Below are 27,604 nucleotides of genomic sequence, written 5' to 3'. Positions count from 1 at the left end.
AAAAACCACAAAAAACACAAAAAAAACCCAGGTCGATGAAGGCTTGGCATTCAAAATAGACATCAATATATTGATATTGAATGGTTTCCCGTTTAATATAACATATACTTCACGAGTATGTCAGAATATCGATATTTTCACGAGTGCGAAACATGAGTGAAAAATATCGAAATGTTCTGTCATACGAGTGAAATATGTCAAATAACTACAGTCGCAAACTTTCTGTGTTTGCTTTAATATGTTCCAGAGAACGAAAGTGAACATACCCCTGGGGTATCAAGGTTTTATGATACGGACATTTAAATATTGAATGTTGAATATCGCTTGTCGAGATGGCTCAACATTGGAATTCTGGAATACAGCTTGAGGAGAGTTAAATCAAGCTTCACACAGCTCCCCTTTTTGACGGATTTTGTGTCATCTGTTCTATTATTTACATTACACATTCAAACTGGAACCAGAGCTGTAATTTTAATCATTCATTTATTTTGTAAAGCTTATCATGCGTATTTTCTTTCTATATTCATACAACATGTGTAAAAAGCAAAGAAACTACGTCGGATGGTCATTACCATGACCTTCTTGGGAAATACACATGCCGATGCTCGAATACAGCGTCTCTGTTTATTTTGAGAGCGTGATCTACGTGTTCATGGTCAGTATCGTCAATGAAGTAGAAGACGTTTACGTTTCTAGAACACATGGTCTGATTATCACTATATGACGTAGAAGACGGTTACGTTTCTAGAACACATGGTCTGATTATCACTTTATGACGTAGAAGACGGTTACGTTTCTAGAACACATGGTCTGATTATCACTTTATGACGTAGAAGACGTTTACGTTTCTAGAACACATGGTCTGATTATCACTATATGACGTAGAAGACGGTTACATATCTCGAACTCCTGGTCTGATTGTCACTATATGACGTAGAAGACGATTACGTATCTCGAACTCCTGGTCTGATTATCACTTTATGCAGTAGAAGACGGTAACGTTTCTTGAACCCCTGGTCTGATTATCACTATTCGACGTAGAAGACGGTTACGTTTCTAGAACAGCTGGTCTGATTGTCACTATATGACGTAGAAGACGATTACGTATCTCGATTTCCTGGTCTGATTATCACTATACAACGTAGAAGACGGTTACGTTTCTAGAACAGCTGGTCTGATTGTCACTATATGACGTAGAAGACGATTACGTATCTCGAACTCCTGGTCTGATTATCACTATACAACGTAGAAGACGGTTACGTTTTTAGAACAGCTGGTCTGATTGTCACTTTATGACGTAGAAGACGGTTACGTTTCTAGAACATCTGGTCTGATTGTCACTTTATGACGTAAAAGACGGTTACGTTTCTTGAATCCCTGGTCTGATTATCACTTCACTCTTTGTGTAGAAAATTGTCCTTGCTTCATCACTTTGGGATTGAAGTTATTCCAAAGGAAAAGGCGCATTGACATTTGCTTGCAGCAATATTGACAGTATATATGGATTATTTAATATAACTATCATACTGATGTTCCATCCATCTTGGTCTCGTCATTGATGCTGGGGGCGAACATTCTTAAAGTCAGTAAGCGGAATTACAGTTTTGTTGAATTAGTGAACGCTAAGATGTTGCGTTGAGTTGGCATTCTTTGAATAGAAATGTCGGAGAACTGATTTTGAATCAACTTTCTGTCGTGTATAATGTCATCCAGATTCATCTTTTGATGAATACGGCTAACACATCTGCTTCTCGGTGAACTGTAAGTAAACAATGATAAATATCAGGACCTGTATTTACAGTCCAAACAACAACATAACATAAACCAATGTTAAATACAGACGCAGAAGTTGATCAACCTTATACAAATGTACTGTATAATATAAAATGTTTGTGTGATTTTTCATTTGTGAGCAAGCCCATGCAACAATAATTTAACAATACTAGATAACCCATTCCTTATACATATTGATATCTATATATACAAATACTAGTGGACAAAAAAAGTTTATTTTCGGTAGTTATTGCTTTACATTATTCTTTGATGATGTATGCATGGTGTGTGTTTCTCGATTTTTACCTCATTACTGAGTACATTTTGATGTATTTTGTTGTCCTATCATAGCGTGAATACCGTTGAAACAATGGTACCCTACGCTGTTTCCTGATCCAAATCAGTAGCGTGTGTGACCACCCCTGGCATCAGTTGCTGCTCTAATCTCGGTAACAATGACCCCATTAAGGTGTTGATTGCCCCTTGAGGGATACTATTCCACTTCTGCATAAGGGCCTGGGTGAGTTGAGCGACGTTATATGGGACCTTGGCGCGCTTCCTAACCCTTCTGTCTAGCTCTATTGGGGACGTATCTGGACTGAATGGTGACCAATTAATAACGTTGTTTTGAGTCAGAAAGGAACGACAAATCCTAGTAACATGGATAAGAGGAAAAAACGTGTGGTCTCAAGAAATCATGCCGGTATCTTACTGCTTTGAGATTACCATCGATAACCACGAGAGGTGTATTCACGCTTTAAGATATCCCTGCCCATACCATAACATACCCTCAACCGAATCTGTCGTTTACCGTTACGCAAGCGTCAGAATATCGATTATCACGACATTGATAAACACGTTGTTGTCCATCTGTTCTGTAAAACGTAAAGCGTAACTCGTCAGTGACCAACACGCGCCTCTAATGGGCCAAGGGAAACCAATCAGGTGCACGTGCAAGCAGCCCCTGCATTCGACGTTGGCGTCGCCTCTGCGTAAGTAGGTAACCAACATAGGGACGTCGTGGCGTTAAATAAAACTCCCACAACCGATTCCTTACCGCTCTTGGACTGGCCGACCGTGACAACTTGACGTGCCGTATGCTTCTATCTTGAAGTAGCGACATAACGTGTAGGCTTCCCCTTCTGGGATGGTCACCTGTGGCTCAGAGACGCCCAAATAAACGGAATATCGTTTTCTGATGTACACTATGTTGCTGAGCTACAAGACATTGTAATGTCCCTGTATTAACAGAGCAAAGGCCCCACCCTTATCGACTTCACTCATTCACTACAATACATCACAATGCATTTCTTTGAATGAACAGTCTAAAAAATCGCCACGAAAGTTTACGAATCTGGAAGCGTTTCTAAGACTTTTTTTATGTCGACTAAAATGTTTCGGAATTAACCAGATACCAGTTTTATCAATATTCTTTAATTTAATCAAGTTTAGGAATTTTCTTGATGAAACCGCGGCTTAATATTTAGTAACATTTCTGGAAATATCCTTACCAAAGTCTATCCATCTTGTTACGTCTTCCCCCGGAGCAAACAGAAAGACCGGTCTGTTTGACATGGAGTCCCAGACACATGGTTTAATATTTGTATCAATGTCAATCACCACCATCCATCCTACATCGTAAGGACAACCGCCATAGTTCTGATTGATGAAAAACCTCCTCTCGCTCCCCCTAAACAGCATCAAGATGGAATATAAAACAAGATTTGTTTGGTCGCATGAGGGTTAATGTTAATGCAAAGTGAAAGTGTATTCTTCTGTATCTACATTCATACACAATATGGTTTTATGGTTTTTAAATCTCATCGACTTAAACATAATTCAAATACCAAAAACACTGAAGAAGGCCCAGACTCCCAAGGGACGGAAACCGACAGGGTTAGGGAGAACCACACACCTCGGATCTTCATCTGAGGTTTCACGGGCGCGCTCTAACCCACTGAACTATCGCGACCCAAGCTTTATAAACAAAAAAAAAAAGCAAAAGAAAAAAAAGACTCAAAAAAATAGAAAAAAAAAAGAAAAAAAGAAAAAAAAAAAAAAAAACTTTGGAAGTAAATGAAGTGAATATCAAGATGAAAATAATAAGATATATATAACTAATGCAGAATCTGATTAATGTTTGAGTAGGCAGAAACTAAAACTGTTGTTTTGATTACAAAACTAAACATAAAAAATGACGTAAAAATAACATATGTCTTTAACTTACGCTTTTAGTGAGAAGGAGTTGAACGTACGACTTTGAGACATGGTACTCCAGCCACTGTCTATCAACCTGTCGACGCTAAACCAGTTGGTTAAAGTGGATCCTGTGCCATTAAATCGAATGTATACAACTCGGCGGCCTTTGTGGTACATGTGAAGTTGTACCTACAAGTGAAATGAAACTGCTGTTATTGTGTCTCAGGTATCTTCTAAGGAAACAAACTTAACAAATAACACATAATGATTACAATAGATTAGTACGTGACCTCCGACACACCACTTAGGAGTTGAATGAGGACAAAATCGCTACAAACAGGTGAAGAATCAGGACTCAAAGCATAACAAACAGGTGAAGAATCAGGACTCAAAGCATAACAAACAGGTGAAGAATCAGGACTCAAACAAAACAAACAGGTGAAGAATCAGGACTCAAAGCATAACAAACAGGTGTAGAATCAGGACTCAAACATAACAAACAGGTGTAGAATCAGGACTCAAACACAACAAACAGGTGTAGAATCAGGACTCAAAGCATAACAAACAGGTGAAGAATCAGGACTCAAACAAAACAAACAGGTGAAGAATCAGGACTCAAAGCATAACAAACAGGTGTAGAATCAGGACTCAAACATAACAAACAGGTGTAGAATCAGGACTCAAACACATCACACATGTGTAGAATCAGGACTCAAACACGACAGACGGGTGTAGAATGAAAATATCGCTATACACAGAAATATACTAAAGTTTTAGTCCGGAAATGAAGTACTTTTTGTGTTCTATCTCTGAATTCGTGTGTTATGTTACATTCTATCTATGAGCTCGTGTTATAGATTGACGATTCGTGAAATATCAAATAACCGGCCGTGCTTTTAACTCACCTCAGATATACTTTCCGAATCCCACGTGGTCAATACGTCACTTCTATAAATGCTAGTGCACGTGGACGTCCCTGTCATGAGTCGACAGCCGTCCTCCACTGGATTCGGTGGAGACGAATTCCCCATCCAGGTTTGATAGGGACTCAGACTGTTGTTAGCCTGAGCTCTGAAAACCAGTTCCCAATCTGTGTCTGTAAATAGATGATGTTATCAGTTTTTTAGCTCACCTGAGTCTAAGGCTCATGTTCAGTTCAGTTCAGTTCAGTTCTACTTAAACCATTTGGTTTATCAGTACAGTGCATATATATACAGTGCAGACAGGAAAAACAATAGCATATGTACAGACACACAACACACTCGCAGCGTACACGTTTGTATAGTGTAGAGAGACATCTCACATAATTATTCTCGATACAATATGTTCTCACATTAAGTTTCTATGTCACACATGTTTCAATATTCCCACCTTACACTATACGTTACTTACTTAATTTCTATGTCACACACAACGTTATAATATTCTCAATTTACATTTATACGTTACTTACGTAATTTTTCATTATTGTTCTCACAATATATTTATACTTTCCTTACAATACATTCATTTATTATACTCCATTATATTTAAACGTTAATCAATTTACATTCACTAATGTTCTTACATTACATCTACCCGTTTCTCACCTTACATTCATTAACCATCTCACAATACATTGAGACGTTATATTATATTATCTAATCTAATTATCATATTTAATACAACCACTGCTTCGATACTACATTAATATTATTAAGATATAAGACTATTTGTGCTCAACTCTCTCGCTTTTTGTTGCTCAATCTGATAAATTTTGCTAAATTTGACAAATCTTTTCTATTATCTGTTTTCATTAATTGCACAAATTTAAACATACTAGGATTTTGAGTATAATACCTCTTAATACACTTACTTCTTATATCTTTAAAACATTCGCATTTAATAATAAAATGATATTCATCCTCGATATCCCCGCTATTGCACGATGTACAGATTCTACGACATCTATCTGTATTATTATAACGACCTCTCTCAATATTTAACTTATGTGACGACAAACGAATTTTCGATATTTCTTTCGAATTTTGAGTCCCTATAGATTTTGTTAGATATTTCTGTAAACCAAAACCCTCATTAATATATTCGTATAATGAACACTTAGAAGATGACTCTATCTTTTCTATGCAGTCTTGTTGGAATATATCATACATTCTACGTTTTATAATATCAATATCTTTGTCTATTATATTATCACTATGCCAGATATATCCTAAACCCATTCTATATAATTCTTCTCTGATATTATCTGACCAATCACTTCCCTTCTCAAGCATTTCTTGATAAATAACATTTAAAAAAGTTATTTGTAGTCTTTAATTTAATTCAATATTTGAAAATTCTCAAATTTCTTACAATTGCCATCGGTATTCTTCCTAATTCCTGATATATAATATAATTTGCTGTACTTTTCTTAACTCCTAATAATCGTTTACAATGACTCAAGAGCAATTTTTCTATACTTGGTGCTTTGTGAAACCCCCACACTTCACTACTGTAATTTAAAATACTAGCAACATAAGTATCAAATACATGAAGCTGTGTTTCAATATTAAAAAAGTTTTTCTTACATACATTTGACACTGCGAAGAGAGCTTTCCTACCCTGTTCAGAAATTCTATCTTGCGCTTTCCTAAATTTACCATTAAAATTGAAAAGAATACCCAGGTAATTAAAATCATTTACAGTCTCTAACTCGCAGCCATTATAAAACCAAGTATCATCTTCTCTTAATTTCCCGCCGTTTCTGAAGACTAACACTTTAGTTTTATCAGTATTAACAGTTAAGTTCCATTTTTTGTATACGTTGAAAGTGAATCTAGCATTTTTTGTAAACCCTCTGCAGTTTCGGATAAAAGTACCATATCATCTGCGTACATCAATAGAAATTAGATTAAGTGTTTGCAGTTCAATAGAAGGACAATCATCTGTTAAAAAACTCATCTCACAATCATTAACGTACATTGAAAACATTAAAGGTGACAAAATTTCGCCTTGAAATAAACCGTACTTGCACTCAAAAAAATTAGACATTGTATTGTTATACTTAACACTACATTTAACATCATTATATAGTGAGCGAATTATACGAAGCATTTTCCCTTCAACTCTCTCTTTAATGAGTTTAAACCATAAATTCTGCCGATTTACAAAATCAAATGCTTTCCTATAATCAATGAAATAACAATATAACCTCATTTTGTTTTTTAATGTTTTGCTTATTAAAGACTGTAAAACAAAAATAGCATCAACTGTTGACATATCTTTCTTAAAACCAAACTGTGCATCGCTTATTTTTGAATATTTGTAATCAAAAAATCATGTGAGCTTTTGCTATGGGGTATCATCCGGCGTCTGTCGTCCGGCGTCCGTCGTCCATCGTCCGTCGTCCGTTAACTTTTTTTAACCGAGAGTGTTGAAATTTGCATTGAGTGATTAGTTAGAAGGTCCTGACTAGATATTTGTATTCATTAAGTGAAAATAAAATTCAAGCTGGCTGCCATGATCGCCATCTTTGAAATTATGTTTTTCCTTATAACTCCAATACTATTTGCTTCGTAGTAAGAAGACTTTCTAGGAATGTTCTAGCTGAATAAGAGGTGTTGTTTCAAAAATTCATTGAATTTACAAGATGGCCACCACAGCAATTATCATCTGATGAGCTATGGAAAAGTACTTTATTTTTTGTTTGTGAACAAGATATCTAATGACTGGAACATCATTTAGAGTTGAATAACAAGGTTCAGATAGTGATGATAAAGAGACGAGTTTAATTTGGAGTATGTATAATGAGTGGTTGATTTTTAATTAATTAAATCGTATGGTTTGTACCTGTCTGTATACACTGTATATATCTTCAGTGTGAACATTGCCGCTAGGGGTCCATAATGGGGGAACTGGCAGCTGACTAGCTTGGCTGCTAACAGCACCAACTGTATATATCTTCAGTGTGAACATTGCTGCTAGAGGTCCCAAATGGGGGGTTCTGTAGAACATTTCTTTGTTTAAGATAACTAGGCTTTTGGATTTTCTACTCTCTGATACCAATTGGTTTTGATGAGAAAACCTGTTAGCTTAATCTCTGCATGAAACCATAGGAAAACAATAAAATTAAGTAGATAAAGGGCAGCAGAGGTCAGGGAATGGAGCCCTATCTTCAGAGCTGCCCAGTTACCCAGTGTCAAGCTTTAATGTGTAAATATGGTAAATATCAGAAAACTTCTGATAATTTAAATCAAATTTGGAGAGAGTCTAAAGGTTTATTATGTAGTGATACTGTGCAAGTGGAAAACATGTCACATTGATACTATTTATGTCTTTACATTGCTCTAAGTAGGAATAATGATAGGACAACATCAACTGACATCTAGGATGATAATTGCATGCTGAAAGCAAATATTTTTTTCTATGATTACATTAGGGCAACAAAATTAGACATCAAGGATGAGGAAGGCATGCCGATGACAAATATTGCAAAATTAGGTCACCGTGACCTACTTTTCAATTATTACATTATGGCAATAGAAATAGACATCTACGATGAGAAAGGCATGCAGATAACAAATATTGCAAAATTAGGTCACTGTGACCTACTTTTCAATAATTACATTAGGGCAATAAAAATGGACATCTAGGATGAGAAAGGCATGCCGGTAGCAAATATTGCAAAATTAGGTCACTGTGACCTACTTTTTCAGTAATTATGCTAGGGCAATAGAAATGGACATCTAGGATGAGAAAGACATGCCGATAACTAATATTGCAAAAATTAGGTCACTGTGACCTACTTTTTCAATAATTTCATTAGGGCAATAGAAATGGACATCTAGGATGAGAAAGGCTTGCCGATAGCTGATATTGCAAAATTAGGTGACTGTGAACTAATTTTTCAGTAACTATGCTAGGGCAATAGAAATAGACACCTAGGATGAGAAAGGCATGCCAGTAGCAAATATTGCAAAATTAGGTCACTGTGACCTTTTTCAATAATTATTTTAGGGCAACAGAAATGGACATCTAGGATAAATGCATGCCGATAACTGATATTGCAAAATTAGGTCACTGTGACCTACTTTTCAATCATTACATTACGGCAATAAAAATGGACATCTAGGATGAGAAAGGCATGCCGGTAGCAAATATTGCAAAATTAGGTCATTGTGACTTACTTTTTCAGTAATTATGCTAGGGCAATAGAAATGGACATCTAGGATGAAAAGGCATGCCAATAGCAAATATTGCAAAATTAGGTCACTGTGACCTTTTTCAATAATTATATTAGGGCAACAGAAATGGACATCTAGGATAAATGCATGCCGATAACTGATATTGCAAAATTAGGTCACTGTTACCTACTTTTTCAATAATTATATTAGGCAATTATTTTGTCTAGATTGCCTCAATAAGTTGACAATATACTGTAATGTCATTACTTCTTCAACTTAATATGTATATGTATATCGAAATATTGCAAACATGCCAATCGACATTTTGATGATGATGAAAATGATGAAAACAAAAACTTGATGAATTTTGTTGAAGCTTCCTGTGGATGATCAGCATCGGACACAGATGGATTTCCATTGTGTTTGAAATAACTACATCATTCAAGATATCCACCATTTTTGTATATAAAAGCAATGCAGATTTGATCACAGGTGAAAACTTATTTGATTATCTTAAAAACGCCTCTACTTAGTATTTGGCAGAGTAAAGTGAACATAGACTCAAATAGGTATCTCAAATGTGACTTTCCTGAATTACCGGTACATTCTGGCGGAACTTTCATTCAATTTAATCCACTTAACTTTTCCAATTTGGCGGCAAGTGAAAGGAATTAGATTTAGTCTCTTGTCAAATTTCATCCCTAAACCATTGACGCCCTTTTATCATACATTGTGCTAAAAATTAGATGTTTAACATAATTACACAAATGACAAAGGAAGACAATTTTATGAATTGTCCGCTTACCCGTCCTCGAGTAAATGTATCTAAACATATGCTTGACGTTTTTTTGAAATTCGATAATACAAGTAATGCTTTTCCCCATCCCATAGAGACAGGTATTGCCAAACATAGTCTTTCATTTTAATTCCTTTCCGTTCTTATTGTAATACGTATATAACAGCATAATACATGTAACACATGTAAATGGTTGATTATGATTGGTTGACGGAAAGTGACAGTAACGGGTAAAATATGAACTGATACGGCACGTGATTAAATTCGTAACAGTATGTTATTTGTTTTGCTTACACACAGTGGTATATAACTACTTTCACTTTCAAACCACTGATTTGTCGTTTCTGGCCCCAAGAAATCTGATTAGCTAACCTCTGACCTTTGACCCCGGACTACTTTTACCATCGCTCATTATTTTTGTTGTCGTCTAGATGTTTTATTTTTGTTGTCGTCTAGATGTTTTATTTTTGTTGTCGTCTAGATGTTAATCGAAACATTAGCACGGGCGCGTTTTCTCGATTTGCCGGCGGTCAACGTTGGCGTAACTGAGGGATTTCGTTAAGGAAAGATCGAATGATATTGAGATTTGAGTCGTATGAAATATAATTTGAAGATAGTACCGGAAGTGAGACATCGTATTGATCATGACAAAACTAACTTCATATCCGTGATTTTCGATATGAACAAATGACGTGGACTCTTATAGTCATAAATCATAAAAACATCACAAACGTACGACAAAATGGTTAAATCAATATCCGTATTCGAATTTACAAATATATTACATTAGATATTAGTCGTTCATCTAAAAATAATATAATTCCCTCATTACGAACTATATTTTATCTCGTTACAATTCGGCCCACAAAATTTAGTTGCTACCTTGGGAGAGCTCGATAGCCTACATTTGTAAGTAAAAAGGGATAAACATGTTTACAGAAAGGCCTGGGATTTTCTCCCATGAACTTATGAAAAGGCTGATATGATCTTTCATACAAAGAAAATAAACTAATAACATGTAATCAGCCTATTAATAAGAAATGAAGCATGGAAGATTGGTAATTCATTATATCTATAGCAAAACATAATTCATTTGTATGCATGGTTAAAGAGGGATGCATACACGTTCTCGTTATTTTTGTTCATATAGCTAGTACAATGCCCAGGCGAAATATATCCCCTAGCTTTATGAATAATGAACGTATTTATCAAAAGTCGATGTACTCGATGTTCTTTTTTATCTACTTATTTGTTGATGGTTGACGGCCTGACACCAGCTTGATAAATTGATTGCTTATTTTAATTGAAACTTTGCCTTAATGAACCGTGACTATCCAATTTTGCACACCAATATATCAACTAAATTCATATAACGGATTCGTTGACAACATAATTTGAGAAGTTGAGGCTCAAAATACAATATGTTATTGACAAGAAAATATATGATAGGCCTATTCATATCATATATCTACAGTGGTTTTGTCAGGGGATAGATTACAACAATATGTGTAAACCTGGGGTCGTATCATCAATCAAACTTGATTGCTAATACTTTTATATGTTACATAGGTCTGTTACGCACAGGTAGCATTTAACTTCTTGCTGAATTTCTTACGAATATCAGAATGGTATGGATCAGTCGGAATAAAATGGAACTCGCCATCTAAACATTTAACTTCTTGCCGAATTTCTTACGAATATCTGCATGGCGTGGATCGGTCGGAATAAAATGGAACTCGCCATCTACTTGATTTTGGTTACAACCTATTTGCCTTTGAAATATTACGATACCGACCATTGTACGTACACGACTGGTGCTATGACAATCGACATTGAGCTTAGGACAGGTGATGGACTTGGTTAGGTAAATTATAACGTAAAGCTATCAATCAGGAATCTATTTAACGATATTTCCACGATCCTTTCAGCAAATTTATTCCGTGTTTGAATATAGCTCTCAAAGTCGGCTAAAAACAACATAAAATGCTGTTTTGTTATTAACAGTGAGCTACAAGACCCCAGACATCCCCCAAAGGTGATAAAAATAGCATTTTTTTTAACCTGACCAATTTCAATTTCTGTGATTGCATTTGTCCATTTCTCCAGAAACTGACTAATAACTGATAATAATCACATTAAATAAGAATACCATCAAGGATTGCGTGCATTTTTTTCACTCTTTTTATGATTTAAAAAGAAAATCAACATGTACGTTTTCTAGTTTGTACTCGGCATAAAAAAACCCCCACATTTTCCATAATCAAGAACGGACATAACCTAGACATCAAAAACATTTAGTTTAGATTCCAAAAAGATGGACAAAGATGGACAAATTATTCTCTTTCCCTGGACAGAGATATCCGCAATTTTAACGATATGAGATTTTCTTTTATCACATAACTGGTCCCTTCTGCCATGTCATACGGCCATGCCATACATAGATATTTTCAGAAAGGGAATTACGACATATTTGAATTACATTAACTATATTTCAACAACAATAGTTCATTTACCTTAACAATGCAAAGATAAAGATAAGATAAGAGTTTTTATTATATTTTTCAAGAATAGTGATTCAAGTACAAGAAGAATATAAATCAATTATGGATATATCAGCTATAGTTTCTGAATATCCATTGCCTAATAAGAACCATACTTAGGGGGAAATGAACATATAAATGCATTTATTAAATGTAGATATTCCAACAACATTTGTCTTTCTTAAATATATGTCAATTAAATCAAATAATTTTGGAACAGTGGAATGATAAACACACTGGTATTTTTATTTCTAATATCTTACCTCTTTGTAGATGGTAGAGGGCCCATCCTGGTGCCTCCAAAACATCCAGTGGTTTGGTATAGGGAGAATCTGTATTGAACTGGCACTCTTGAGTCTGTACGTGATAGTTGAAGGACAGACAGGTTGTGCTCTGGAAACAGGTTATAGCACAATTCCGTCTGGTGTAATTCAGTTTGGAAATCGTACCAATACCAGTTAACATATATTCATTTAAGCGAATAAATTTTCCTGTAGAAACCTGGCAAGATATTCCTGAGATATTGGATAATATCAGACAGACTACAAACAAAACATCCATGTTTTCATCACGGAATCTACCAATAGCTATGACCACCTCGTACACTGCATATGGCGAGTGTTTGCGTGTTGTGAAAAGGCTGTATTATATATAAAATAATATGCAGGTATGGCATTGAATAGTATGGTGGCTCGTTAGGGCCAAGTATCAAATCTCACATTCTCGCACTCCCGACCTTAGGTCGAGAACGCGAGAATGCGAAAACGCGACGGCGAGGGAGCGAAAACGCGAGATTGCGAAGGAGCGAGAATGCGAAACTCGACGGCGAGAATGCGAAAACGCGAGATTAATCTCGCACTCTCGCCGTCGCGATTTCGCTCCCTCGCCGTCGCGTTTTCGCATTCTCGCGTTTTCGACTTAAGGTCGAGAACGCGAGATTGCGAGATAAGTCATTAACGGCCGTCCTCGCACTCTCGCTCCCTCGCGTAAGGAAGTTCCCATAATTTCACATGCGTATTTAACCCAAAGCGTCTGGAGGATCGGGATGCTTCACCGTGCGCCAAATTTACAAAATGGCTTCAACTTCTGAAAGTACAAGTATTTAGTAAGTACCCCTATCAATAATTTGCTACATATTACACCTTTGCATTGAAAGTATTTCAACCTTCGTTGTTACTACTAGCTAAGGAATGTATTCCCTGCGATCAGGCCATAGTAAAACGACCAGAATCATTCGGGCTACTCGACCACGTGTCCACGTGGCTGGACTGATTTTTAAAATCAAACTTAAGATGTCATACCGTGTATTTAGTTCGTGTAATATTTTTCCTTAGGATTCATTGATGTAAAAAATACTTTGTTAGATTTGTCGGTTTGAAATGACTGTTGAATATATTGGCACCGACTGCCCGCAGAGGCCTGCGTGCTGAGAGGCAAGGCCAAAAAAGTCAAATTAGCATTTCAAAAATCTTCTCTGCTCCCAAACAGTGGATTCAAATACGGTACTCTTCATAGATTGAAAGGTTAGATTGAAAGGTCTTATAGGCCTATTAGGTCTTTTACCAAATTGTGAATTTCATGACCCTGTCCCTGGGGTCTCGGGTTTCCCCCGGGTAGGGGCAAATTTTACTGTAGTTTATATAGGGAACACATAATATTTGGCATTATTTATTCAATTGCCATAGAAAATAATATAGTCTAAACCATACTAGATTTATCAGTATGGGATAGCTGTTGAATAGTACATACATATTGGCACAGGGGCTTGGCACGATTTTCCAAATGATGGTCCATATATTCTATATGTATCATAGTGACACTATAATACATATACATATGGACCATCATTTGGAAAATCGTGCCAAGCCCCTGTGCATATTGGCATTGTCTGACCCCCAGGGACTTGAGGGGAGGGGCGAAAAGTGCTCAAATTGACTAAAATTTGAAAAATCTTCTCTAGCTACTTCTACCTTTGGTACAGTATATGGTGGATTCAACTTCCATACATGGAAGGGTCTGAAGGTCTTCTACCAAAATTATGAATCATGACATGGGTCTCACATTTCTCCCTAGGGAGGGGATAAGGTATAATTAGTTCATATCAGAATTCAGGTGACCTGTCCGACCATAATAAGGCCCCTGGGCCACTTCCTTTTTCTTATTGGCAAAACCTGAAATCAGGGTTTTTTAACAGTTTGTGATCTAGGCCTAATATTAAGTATTACCCGCTCTCTTCAATATGTCGGTCCTTACAAAGTTGACAGCTACGTTTCAGACTAATAACAAATTTTGTTTACAATGTCAAAAGAATCTCAAAGGACTGGTAGCTCATCACTACCGTACAGTACCTTACAGACTAACCTACCACAGGGTGTATAATGTTAACACTTAAACAGGTGATGTTTGGCCTTCGATCATTGATGTACATTATCAAGCAAGTGTCCAAATATCTGGACCTGACAATTATTTACACAGATCCTCTGTGATTTATGAACTAAAATGTATAACTTGGTCAGAGCATGATACATCTGATGAAATGTTTCAAAAAGGGTCAGCATTTAGGGGATAGTACGTTGTTTTGAGTGGCTATACTGGCAATTAGAATATGAAATTTGGTTTGAACTTGAGACCGATTGGATCAGCATTAAAAAGAATAGTGATAGTCTGGAAAGAGGAATCACAACTATAATTTTGCTTGACCTTAGATTGTATATTTTTATGTTTGTCTGAAGATTTTATTTACTGCACTTTTAAGAATTTTGTTCACAGTTGAAGTTGATCCAATTGAAGCCATCCTGGAGAAGATTGGATGTGGCCATCTCACGCAATCGTTCAAGGATGACATGGTAAGAGAGTTGAGTGGATTTGATAGTACATGCATATAAGAAAATGTAATATGTCCTCGAAAGGTAGATTATAAAAAGATAATGAAAAACATTGCTGCAAGGCCTTTCTGCTCTCCCAGGCTACTTCAGGCGGACTAATATATATGCAATAATTTTGTGCAATATGTGTTTAATATGTAAATATCCATTGTATGAATTAGATTGATAAAAACAAAAATATGTATTGGAATAGTAATGCCAAAAGAAAAAAATGTGTTTGAAGTTGATATTTTGTATTAATTTTAATTGATTTGATTGAAAAGTACATACACACAAAAAAAAAACACAAAAAAAAAACCTGGAATGCATCAATTTCTATCTTGGAAAATGAAATCATAAAACTGTTCGACGTTAACTGAAAATATTGGAGTCATGATTACATGTACTGTTATATCCATCTGTCCGAACTACACTTGCATCAATAATATAGCTACAAGGATGTGATTGGAGATTGGAGAAAAAAAAGAAGGAAAGCAAAATGAAATCATTCCTCACATTTGAAGGAGTTGGCTTAATGTTTCAGTGAATCATTGTCTACTTGAAAGGAGAATAGAGTTTAAAATGTATTTAGAGTTTCTGTTGACAAACAGTTGTTTCACTTTTTTGAAATATGGATGTGTCATGTTGATGATATTGAGTCTAGTTGAATAAACAAGGTTAATGGTAAAGTGTAGGGTAAATACTGTAATGGTAAAGTGAAGGGTAAATACTGTAATGGTAAAATGAAGGGTAAATACTGTAATGTAATTCTATCAAAATTCAGACGCTATAAGTTCTTGAATTTTTAGCTCACCTGGTCTAAAGGACCAAGGTGACCTTATGCCATACTGTGGCTTCCAGCGTTGGTCTGTCTGTCAACAATAACCTTTGTATGTTGATATATATTGACAAGATCTTCGTGTTTGAAAATGGAAATGATTCAAAAGTAATCTAAAGAGTTATTGCCCTTGGTAATATACTATTAATATTAGCTCACTGGTTATGAGTAACCCTGAGCTAATGCTGTACCCCCTGCCTGCGTCCATGTCGGCGTCCCACCCCAAAGTGAATATAATCCACCATAGTTTCCTTACATGGATAGTAACATACATATATATTGACCTTGTATAGGCATACAACAGAAATATGCACATGTATCAATGTGTCTATTACATTTCAGAGTCCAGTCAGAATTTGTTCAGTTCAGGAATGGATTGAACAAAGTGGGAAGACTGCTAGATGCAGTCCAACTGGCCCCAAAGTCTTTTCTTCAACTCTTCACCCAGACCAGCAAAGCTCTACGGTTCAGAGACATCAGGGAGCTTTACAAGGTGAACTGGAGTCCTGATGGATCTAACAATAAGAGGCAGGAGGAACAGGCTTTGTATTGTCTAGAAGCGTTTCTTGCCGATTCAGAAGGTTATTTACATTATTAACACATACCATTTGCATCTATAATTGCATATAGATTTTAGTGTAGAATATTCTGCCAGACCAAAATGTGTTTCAGAATACAAACTTTCACCAGCTTTAAAATTCAAGCTATAAATTGAAAACTTAATCCGAGCTGCTCAATATTTAAATGGTTATATTGCATTACAGCGTATAGTTGATCTGTATGTTCAGCTGCAAAACATGAATTTGTTTAATGAACTGATGATCTTTAAGCAATGAAACATTGAGGGTATGTTTGTATTGTTTGAAAGATTTCTATATAAGTATCACATGCCCTGTATTCTTCAAAATGTTTTTTTATGATATTTATGTAGCCATTGATACATGTATTAGAAAATCAGATCTGTGACAATAGTATCTTTAATTTTTTCTCTCAGGGGGATCCACAGGGATTTCATTAGACAAGGTGTTATCCTTTTGGACTGGAGCAGCAAGTATTCCTCCACTAGGATTTGAAAAATCTCTGGATGTGTCCTTTGGAAGCACTAAACAATTTCCAACAGCCCACACCTGTGCCCTTATATTAACAATATGGCGTGGTTTCGATGATCCTGACGAGTTTCAGGATACAATTACAAAAGCAATAAAATGGGCAGGAGGTTTTCATGACAGCAAAGTTTCTTGGATTTTAAAATTGTGTTCAAGGCTTTCATTGCATGTTGTGCCAATTTTTTTAGATGTATAGCAGCTATCCTCAAGTGAAGAACATTTATTTAGGTCCCTGCCGGTGAAACTGGAGATCAATGTATTTGTCTCCGTCGTCTGTCTGTTTGTCCGGAAGTTGGCTTCCTGGCAAAACTTGAGTGAGAAGTGATGAATGATACAAAGTGGGATTGAATCTGTGGTCAAAATGTCAACTATGAGATCACTGTTACTGAATAGACTTACTACTTAATAGATATGTATGGTCAAATCACAGGTGCCTGACTCGTTTTATAAAATAATAACATATAGAGTACATATAAATGAGAAAGGTTCTGAACTCCCCCAGGCTTGAAATCTGATGTATTTAATTCTAAGTACCGTAGCTTCGGTTGTATTAGGTGGATTTTTTTCGAAGTAGGACTTAAATTGAAGAGAAATGGTCAATCTTTAAATTAAGCCATAACATGTTGTCGATTTCTCGATATTAGTTTACGAAATCGGGCGTGAAACTTCAAAATCCCCTCGATTTTGTTTAGTCGGACAAGTTGACGTATCAGGGTCATCACACTTTGACTCTGTTGGACATAGCTTTAAATACGAAGTCCACGGGTTATTAATCAAGAGGTACGCTTCATCAGATCACCGAGTACAACTATTACATACACTTACTTTCTGTATACGAGCACCCTATCGACGGCCCCGGGACTTTTTATGCATACTGATAGCAGATTTTCCCCTTGAGTAGCCATGTTGTGTCAGCCGCGGTAAATTTGAACAAGCATTCTGATTGGTTAAACTTATTTCTATAACCAATCAGAAAGGGTGGTAGAGAATTTGTGTATCCCGAGCCGAGCCCGAGCTTTAGAGAATCACATTATACTTTGTATTCATCATTCTACTTTGAATATTGTTTTTCTTTTGATGATTTTTGTAGTTTGATATTTCAATTAATAACTTTAAATGTGCGATAAATATACATATTTTATTTTTTTGTCTTAAAAATAACACTCAATTTGAATTAAGTTTAATCTCAAGCCATTTTCATGTTTTAATCACAATCAATTCACATATATCACTAAAGGCTTTACTAATGTACAGTCACAAAGCTCGGGATCGGTAGAGTTATCTGCCCTTAGCACGGGCTCGGTGAAAGCTCGGTAAACACGGCGAGTTCGTTGATCGTCGGCGCGGTTACAAAAATGTCAAAATTTGACACCAAGTCACATTAGATATATGTTGAAATTTATATTTTTAGAATCAGCTATATTTACTTGTTGTTTGTATCTAGTAATATTTCTCAATAATAGCAAGTATCGGAAATAATAAGCAAAAAACATGAATAGTCACGCTTGATTGCGGGCTACACAAATTCTCCCCCTAAAAAATGAAAATCGTCGATTTAGGACGTTAAAATACATTTTATGAAAATCCACTTACACGGATTAATTTAAAACCTGAAATCAAATCTTGGTAGAAAAAATCACCTTAATCCATTCAGTAATGAAGGAGAAAAACGAAAATATCCAAAGCTCGGGCTCGGGTCTAAAGCTCGGGCTCGGCTCGGGATACACAAATTCTCTACCACCCTTTCTGATTGGTTATAGAAATAAGTTTAACCAATCAGAATGCTTGTTCAAATTTACCGCGGCTGACACAACATGGCTACTCAAGGGGAAAATCTGCTATCAGTATGCATAAAAAGTCCCGGGGCCGTCGATAGGGTGCTCGTATACAGAAAGTAAGTGTATGTAATAGTTGTACTCGGTGATCTGATGAAGCGTACCTCTTGATTAATGACCCGTGGACTTCGTATTTAAAGCTATGTCCAACAGAGTCAAAGTGTGATGACCCCGATACGTCAACTTGTCCGACTAAACAAAATCGAGGGGATTTTGAAGTTTCACGCCCGATTTCGAAAGCTAATATCGAGAAATCGACAACATGTTATGGCTTAATTTAAAGATTGACCATTTCTCTTCAATTTAAGTCCTACTTCGAAAAAATCCACCCAATACAACCGAAGCTACGGTACTTAGAATTAAATACATCAGATTTCAAGCCTGGGGGAGTTCAGAACCTTTCTCATTTATATGTACTCTATATGTTATTATTTTATAAAACGAGTCAGGCACCTGTGGTCAAATTGATAACTTCAATATTAGTCGACTGATTAATATTTTGTAATGGCATTAAGGGAATTATGAAGCAAAGTTTATAAGAAACAAATTGAGAACCAACTGACCTGTGGTCATGTAAAGGTGAAGGTCACTGGTTCAAGATTAGATTTAGCATTTTGTGGAAGATAAGATTTTAAGACATGAAGAAAAGTATGTCAGAATGACACAATAAGTCAACTAACCTAGGGTCAACAAGTGTTATAACCTGTTGGTTGAATCCCTCTACCCAACATTAAATTAGGAGACAAATGTGTATAGTTTGCAATCTGATTTCGCATGTTGTCATTTTCCATAAGCTTTTCTTTAAAGAGGCTTGCCCGCAGAGAGATCAGAAAAATTGGATAATAGAAAAAGATTTTTTACACATGACAGATTGTTGGAATTGTTGAGTTTTTCATTTTCTTTTCTTTATAAAACGCTGAAAAGTGATTTTAAAACCTCATTTTTTAAATATTATTTATTTAATCGCAACCCGCAATAAGTCCCCAATATAAAGTGGAGTCTAATTTGATTGACACATCAAAGAAACAAGCACTTGCACAGTGCCGCACAGTGATAACTTCAAAGGCAGCGGCGATTTACAAAGAAGATTTGCCGTTATATTCCATACATTTCCCTCTCAGGTTGAGTTTTAAAACGTCTTTTAAATACATATTCTGTAATTGTTTTCAAGAAATAAAGTCGGAGAGCCTCTAATTTTGTCACATAGAAACGTGTACTGAAGTTTATTTAGTGATCGGAGATGTGCCGTTTACCGGTCCGTCTGCGGGTAAGCCTCTTTAAAAATAGCTTTTAAATGCTGGACTCATTTCAATTTAATCAAATGCGATTGCGCAACAGATCCAGTTTATATTACACACATTAGGTTCAACGTGGTAAGACTGGTTATAATTTCAATTACATGCTATTTTCAATGATTTAGAGAATTCACTGATAATTTCTTTTGATTCCAATGCAGTGTCTTCAGTTGTTTACAAGAAAGGATGGACATTCATATTCTGAGTGTTAGCTTCTTTCTTTGATTGATGTTCAAATCAAATAAAAAATAAATTTGGAAGATTTAGCTCATGTTATTTTTTTATTAAGGTCATCTGACCTATTGGGCCTGTACCATGCTGATGCAAAGCCCCACCATGTTGTTTAATTGAATGAATTTGACCCACTTTCAAAGTGACTGGGGTCAAAAAGGCTATGATATTTTAAAAAAAACTTCTCAATAACCTAGATACATATATATAGAGACCTGATGTTGGGCCTGTAGCTTGCTGGGATTGAGGAATACCAATTTTATTCAAATGAATAAGCTTGACCTACTTTTAAGGTAACATGTATCCAACATTTCAACCATTATGGGTTATACAGTGGTCCCCCTCTTATGAGACCACCTATGGGACAGGCATCAGGTGGTCTTATAACGGGGATGGTCTTTGTTGAGAGTTTTGTCATCTGAGAGATGTCAGTGAGGTCAATGATCACACAAGCTAGTACATATTACATTATATACATAGACAATTCATTGTGTTAAGTTAAAATGTGTTTTTCAATGTTCTCTGTCAGTGATGTTTTGAATTTGGTTTACTTGTTGCATGTGTAAATTATTTCACAAAATTAAAGTGTAACGTTATATCTCGAATAATAAGAAAAAAACGTAAATAGGCACGCTTGAGTGCAGGATCAACAAAATTACCCCCCTCATCCCTGAAAAACGTCGATCTCTAATGTTAAAAAACAGAAAATTTGCAGGTACGAATAGCTACTTTTTGAAGTTTGACATACTCAATGTAGTCCGATAACAATTTAAGGTCCTTTGGGCCTCTTGTTTTTGTTAATCTTTAAAGTTTTTGAGGATAAACTATTATTGTCACAATCCTCATCACATTGTCAACTTATCCAATCTATATCTTTTGTAACATCCATTGGAAGAGTTCCTTTGCATCTTCAGAATTTATAGGCTCACTTCTTCTACCTTCAAGCAAAATAGACGTGAAGTGTTCCTTCATCTCCTCTGTGCATCCATAGCAGCTTGGATAACTACAGAAACTCTTCAAGGACTCCACATCACTTAATTTCACTGAAAATTTGTAATCCACTGTCCCTAAAACATAACATTATGATATACATGTAATATATGGTAATCAAAATTTTAAAATTAAGATTGGCATTAAAAGCAAAAGCAGGAGGCTTGTGTGCCTTGCCAAGTATATATTCATCTGACAATGCAGAGTTGAAATGAAATAATACAAATTGTTAAAATTGATAAAATCATAATTATAGGCAATAAACTAGAAACAATGTTGGTGTTCTAGATAAGAATTGAAAATTTCAAATAAAGTATCAATGATCTAATTGTAAAAAGGATCATATTGTATCTCCCTGGGGTAAAATGGGGACCACAGGGGGGTTACTCCAACAACTTTTATTTCGTAACTTAAAATAATCTTCAGCGATTCTAAAACTGGACATAAACTTTTATATACAATATCATTATTTCATTTATATGTAATCACTTTTCCTGCCACATCACGACGAACAATGTCGATGACCCTTTGGGTTAAGATTACCTAAATTAAATTAAAAAAAATTGTAACAAAAATTTAACAATACCGTATAGCTCAGGGTGTAGATACATCATCTCTGGTTTTCCAGAAGGACACTCCTCTGGTTGTCTGGATGTCATCCTGATGTTGTGATGATTCAAGTCATGTCGTATTTGATTCAACTCTTGCTGAATTATTTTTGTAAAACAGAACCTAAGGCCTTCTATGTTGAACAAATAAACAAAAAATGTATATAAAATTAAAATATGAAAAATCAAAACATTTCCAAAATCAATGTGACTTATAAACAAAAGGAATTGGAGATTTCACACCTTAATAATAGATATACAATTCTGAAACAATTGTTAAAAAGAAATCCAATATTAACCTAGCAGCATTAATGTTATTGGAAGAAACGTCTAGTGGTATGTAAGAGATAATTCTAAATGGTCTTTTTAGGTGATCTCATTTTAGTGTAGGACAAATCTGCTGATTAGGATGTACCTGCATTACCAAGTCTGGGGTACATTTACATTGGGAGACTGAAGAGTTCTAGACAAAGTTAAAAAAGCTATATAGTATTGCCTTTTTATCAAAATTGTTTACTTCATTCACATTTGAAATGCCAGTAGATGAACGTCAAATATGCATCCTATTGCTGTACAGGAAGCAAATGGGTCTTGTTAGTCACCACTGTTTTGGTGAAGATGCAACGTAGCATATTGTGTGTACATTTAAATGTGCTTGGCTATGGTCGTTGTAAATTTAAATGTGCTTGGCTATGATCGTTGTAAATTTAAATGTGCTTGGCTATGGTCGTTGTATAATGATGCAAGAGTCTCAGAGTAAATGCTATTTACATGTGCATCTCAATTGCATTGGAGAAAAGGCCTTGATATTCTAAATCCTTGAAAAAGTCGATCCAAAACCCAATCCCCATCTACTGCATTGACCTCCACCAGCGTTCAATCCTCTGCAACAATGCATGATTGAATATAGTGATTTATTGGCCAATTTCAGCATAAAATTCTTTAATAGCTTCTCATATCATGTCGGGGTACGGGCAAGTAGTCATGAAACATGGCAAGACACTCAATGAACGTTTGTGGTGGCATTATAAATTTAGTTATTTCATCATGGGTGTGTCTTTTTCACAAGCAAATAATATCTTACCTGATTTGAAGTAGAGCTACCAATTATTACACTTTTTTCTCCACTCATATCATCATCGTCATACCATCTCAAGGCCTTTTGCATATCTTACACACTACCATTTTCTGTCCCACCATCTGCCCGAATACACCTTGGAACTCCTAAATCATTTTGATAAAGAAACAAAACTGAAATAAAATTATACCAATGCTAATGAAGAAGGAATCTATTTTTGTGTCACCTGAGACATATAGGTATCACTTTGGCGGCAAGGGTGTTGGCTTTTGCATTACTTTAAATTGTTAAAATACATGATGAATGTTCACCTTAAAGTTTTGCTGTACATACCATTTATCTCTTCTACAAAATCTAGAAAGTACGAGGCAACCACTCTTGGGTCATTGTTGGTTCTTGCAACTTTTAACCATAAGACACGTCGTGAAAATCTGTAATATCAAATATTTACAACTTTTATAATTGAAACAAGAGCAATTTCAAATACAATTCATGAAACTTAGGTTTCATTCCAAATTAATATCAAATAACCTATGGCAATATTTCATGATTTTTTTCCTGTTATATGCAGTTTGATCTTGAATTAAATGAAGACTTAGTCAAGAATTTAATTATATAATACTCAGATACTAACTCATTATTACTATGCATTAAAACTTCAAAGTTACTATATAAACCATAATGATACTTATTTCAAACTAGATAAGAAAGATATTGCTGCACACCATTAAATGAACTTTAATTGAGTATGATATTTTCCCTGCTTTTCTTTCTCTCCCATTTCTATGTTAACAGTCATGCCAATAGGAATAACATATTGTGACATAACTACAGTAATAGAACGATTGAATCAAGATGGTCTGTCTATTGGTCACTTTTATCACAATCAGTCTAAAAACTATCATACATACATGTATCTTGGTACAGATCACAAAAAGAAACCAAGGGAGTTCCTATATATACATGTTATGCAACTAGAGAAAGATACATACTGCCCTCCAAGGGTAAAAAATAACTTACCACTTTTTGCCTTTTCAAATCACACAGTGAATAACAATAACTGTTTAGGGTTAAACAAGAGATCAAGAGCAAAGGGGGATTTGAACAGTCATATTAAAAGAAGTTTAATTAAGATACTGAAATGTTCACAGACTTTGTCAAACTCACCCACAGATGGCTCCATGTATGGCTAATCCAAGGGGCTTCAATTTGTCATACCCATCTATATGGACCAGGAAGTTGGGCTCCTTGTTGTAGTATGTCCTCCTGATCAGGCAGTGATGTGTCCTAAGCTCCACACCTTTTGGGTCACCTTGCCTAAGAATGCTAGATACTGATTTTCTGTAAAAATAAAGTCAACAACAGGATTAGTGTAAAATATCAGTCTACAACATTTAGCAATATCATACAATATATGTACTATATCAAAGTCAGATAACATTAACACTTTTCTGGAAGCTCTGAAAGATAAAATACGGGCCAGTCGGATAGTAAAAACATGGATACTCTAAGAGGCTAATGAATAAGATCCCGCAACATAGAAGTGATTCTGAGGCATACTTACTTGCATGGTACAGTCAAACAACCTTAATCATTACTCAAGATGTTATGGTAATAAAAACGTGTGAGTAATCAAGAAAGTTGTATGCGACACAGGCCAGGGAATTAGTTACATGTCTACATGTATTTGGACCTAAATCCTAGTGTTTATCATAAATTTTAAGTGTTTATCATAAATTTTAAGACGTCTTAAATGCCTGGATAAAGAACTTTTCCTTGTTTGTTATGATGTCATGAATGTGGAAGTATATAATGCAAACAGATACAAAGAAGTGTTTTATCTCACTGAATTTGTAGGATTCAATTATAATCAATGAAAAAGGTTAAATGATTTTAGTATTTACCTTCCAACTGCCATGCCATGCTTTGTCAAAAGTCTCTTAGTCAGGCTGCGGTATCCCAGGTTTTGACCACTGCCTTTTATTTCTTCCTTAAATTAACAATATATTGATAATATTATCATACACTGTTGCCTTGAATTGGAAGACACATTATTCAAAATTACAAACGTTTATCAAAACATGTACCTTCATGAATACACCATTGTATGGCAATGCTGCTATAGTAGTATACTATTGCATCACCAAAGTCAGTTTTCTATAGTGAAGACTTTTTTTTTCGTAATCTTTATTCTTTTTTTATCAAGTTTATAACAATGCAAACATGTCATACATAGACAATTTAACTTTCACACATTTTCATTCACCAATGAATCTTCATTCATAATTAATTTCAGAATTGCCTGTGATTGTGTCGAATTGACCTACAGACACACAGAGAGAGAAAGTTGTGCCAACAAGTTCAAGGGAGTAAACATTGTATGCATTTAAAAGTAAAAGTTTCAAAAAAGGGTTTAAGAATTATTAATAAATTTTCCCATTTTTTTCATTCAATATTAAATTTTGATAAAGATAATTCACCATTTTTACCGCAATATATTTCTGAGTATAATATGTAAATAGAAAATTGATTGGAAACAGTATCATTTGTTAAACAGGCCATTATAGTCTAAACTGTTAGTGATATACTGACCAGGTACATGCTTATATTATCTTTACATATATCTAAGTACATGTTTATAACAGGTGGGTCTATTGGCATGGAACACCTAGAAAGAATCATGATCTTGACTTACATGTACAAATGATCTGATATATTAAAAATAAGGGACAAATGTTAACTATAGTAATTGATCTGAAGGTCTAGGTGTCAACTGAACTACCTGAATTGCCGTAACAATTTCTTGTGTACTCCATCTTCCACGTTGCCTCAAACCCAGTCTCCTCAAGTGTCTTTTATTGAACGACTACTACAAGGCGTATCAGAATACATATCATTTTAAAAGTGTAAAATAATATAAGAAACACAACAAATCTGTATTGCAGATATATGTCGATCGGGTCTACAACTACATGCATATAACAAAGCAGTGACCAGATCCTAGTACAGATTATTTGTTTGAATATGTTTATAACTTATATATGATAAACTTATTTTGGGGGTCCCAAACTTAATAAAACTAAGTTAATAATTAACTAAATTATTATACTTTAAAGGTTTTTTATTCTTACTTAAAATAATTACATTGCTAACTTTTTTAAGAACTGAAACATGCAATATCTCTTGAAATCAGCAATAGAAATTTATGCAAATATTAAGCCTATCAGAGGAAAGAGCAAATTATTCTTTACATGTATGTGAAATTTCAATAAATTCGAATTCCATTGAAGTAAAAAAAAAATTAATTAAAAATTAGGTGCCTATATCTATATTTTTCATGAAGATTAATTTTCATTACATTCTAAAATCTTACATGTTCAACATGTTTTGTGTGACACACATTCATGTACCTTTTTTTCTATATTCTGTTCTACATTACAAGCTAGTGCATATTAGGCCCACTTACCTCTAATTCCTTTATAGTGCAGCTTTGTTTGCATTTCCAAATTGGTGTAATCTTTGAAGAACAAATCCCTCAATATATCATCCCTGGTATCTATATTTCCATAACAAATAAATATCATTAATTAAATCCATTAACACAAAACCAATGTTGATTTGAAAAGAAAGTTTATTGATATGATTTTTGACATAGGTTTTGTTTTAATGGATTTTGCCCCTTTCGGGCTTTCCGCCGCCCATACGTGGGATCGAAATAAAAAAAAAAGTTTAATTAGAGTCTAGTCTAGCCCTCGGTCTGATACAGTCACATGCCTCAATGTACACCTCAATTATCTGAAGTAATAAGCTAACAATTTAAACGTTGTCTATAAGAATGTAACCTACCGTACATGCCCTTTCCGCCGCCCATACCCACGCATCTCCATCACCCACCGACATATAGTATATATATACACAGCAGACCTGTCATGATTAGGTTCTATCTATTACCGTCTACGTTTGTCATCAAACAACGACGATTTATTCATGAAAACAACAGTATAAAGTCTAACACTTACCTTCGAAACTCGAAGCCATTTTATTTGCCGAATCGAATTCGGAAAAGGACCCCGATCCGAGTTAAACACGTATGTGAAATTATGGGAACTTCCTTACGCGAGGGAGCGAGAGTGCGAGGACGGCCGTTAATGACTAATCTCGCGTTCTCGACCTAAAGCCAGAATGCGAAAACACGACGGCGAGGGAGCGAAATCGCGACGGCGAGAGTGCGAGATTAATTTCGCGTTTTCGCCGTCACGTTTTCGCATTCTCGCCGTCGAGTTTTC

At 35.3% G+C, this 27,604-nt stretch overlaps 2 protein-coding genes and 1 pseudogene across 2 annotated transcripts; 1 reads left to right on the top strand and 2 right to left on the bottom strand.

Annotated features, from left to right (window-relative positions):
- Window positions 1–464: 464 nt before the first annotated feature.
- Window positions 465–12,992, bottom strand: LOC117342936. Its single transcript, XM_033905234.1, has 5 exons — window positions 12,737–12,992; window positions 4,878–5,068; window positions 4,001–4,161; window positions 3,285–3,463; window positions 465–1,759 (listed from the first exon to the last, which is right to left on the bottom strand). The coding sequence occupies exons 1-5, from the start codon at window positions 12,936–12,938 to the stop codon at window positions 1,716–1,718; spliced, it is 777 nt and encodes a 258-aa protein (XP_033761125.1). The 5' UTR covers window positions 12,939–12,992; the 3' UTR covers window positions 465–1,715.
- A 3,405-nt stretch (window positions 12,993–16,397) lies between these two features.
- LOC117341816 (G2/M phase-specific E3 ubiquitin-protein ligase-like) lies at window positions 16,398–21,633 on the top strand. The gene is made up of 3 exons (XM_033903678.1): window positions 16,398–16,756; window positions 17,170–17,391; window positions 21,557–21,633. Exons 1-3 carry the CDS (start codon window positions 16,498–16,500, stop codon window positions 21,631–21,633), a joined length of 558 nt encoding a protein of 185 aa, XP_033759569.1. The 5' UTR covers window positions 16,398–16,497.
- LOC117341815 lies at window positions 20,710–26,724 on the bottom strand (annotated as a pseudogene).
- Between the last annotated feature and the right edge of the window lie 880 nt (window positions 26,725–27,604).

The sequence above is a fragment of the Pecten maximus genome, chromosome 14, assembly GCF_902652985.1.
Source record: "Pecten maximus chromosome 14, xPecMax1.1, whole genome shotgun sequence".
Classification (NCBI taxonomy): domain Eukaryota; kingdom Metazoa; phylum Mollusca; class Bivalvia; order Pectinida; family Pectinidae; genus Pecten; species Pecten maximus.
This window is presented reverse-complemented; position numbering and strand designations above follow the sequence as displayed.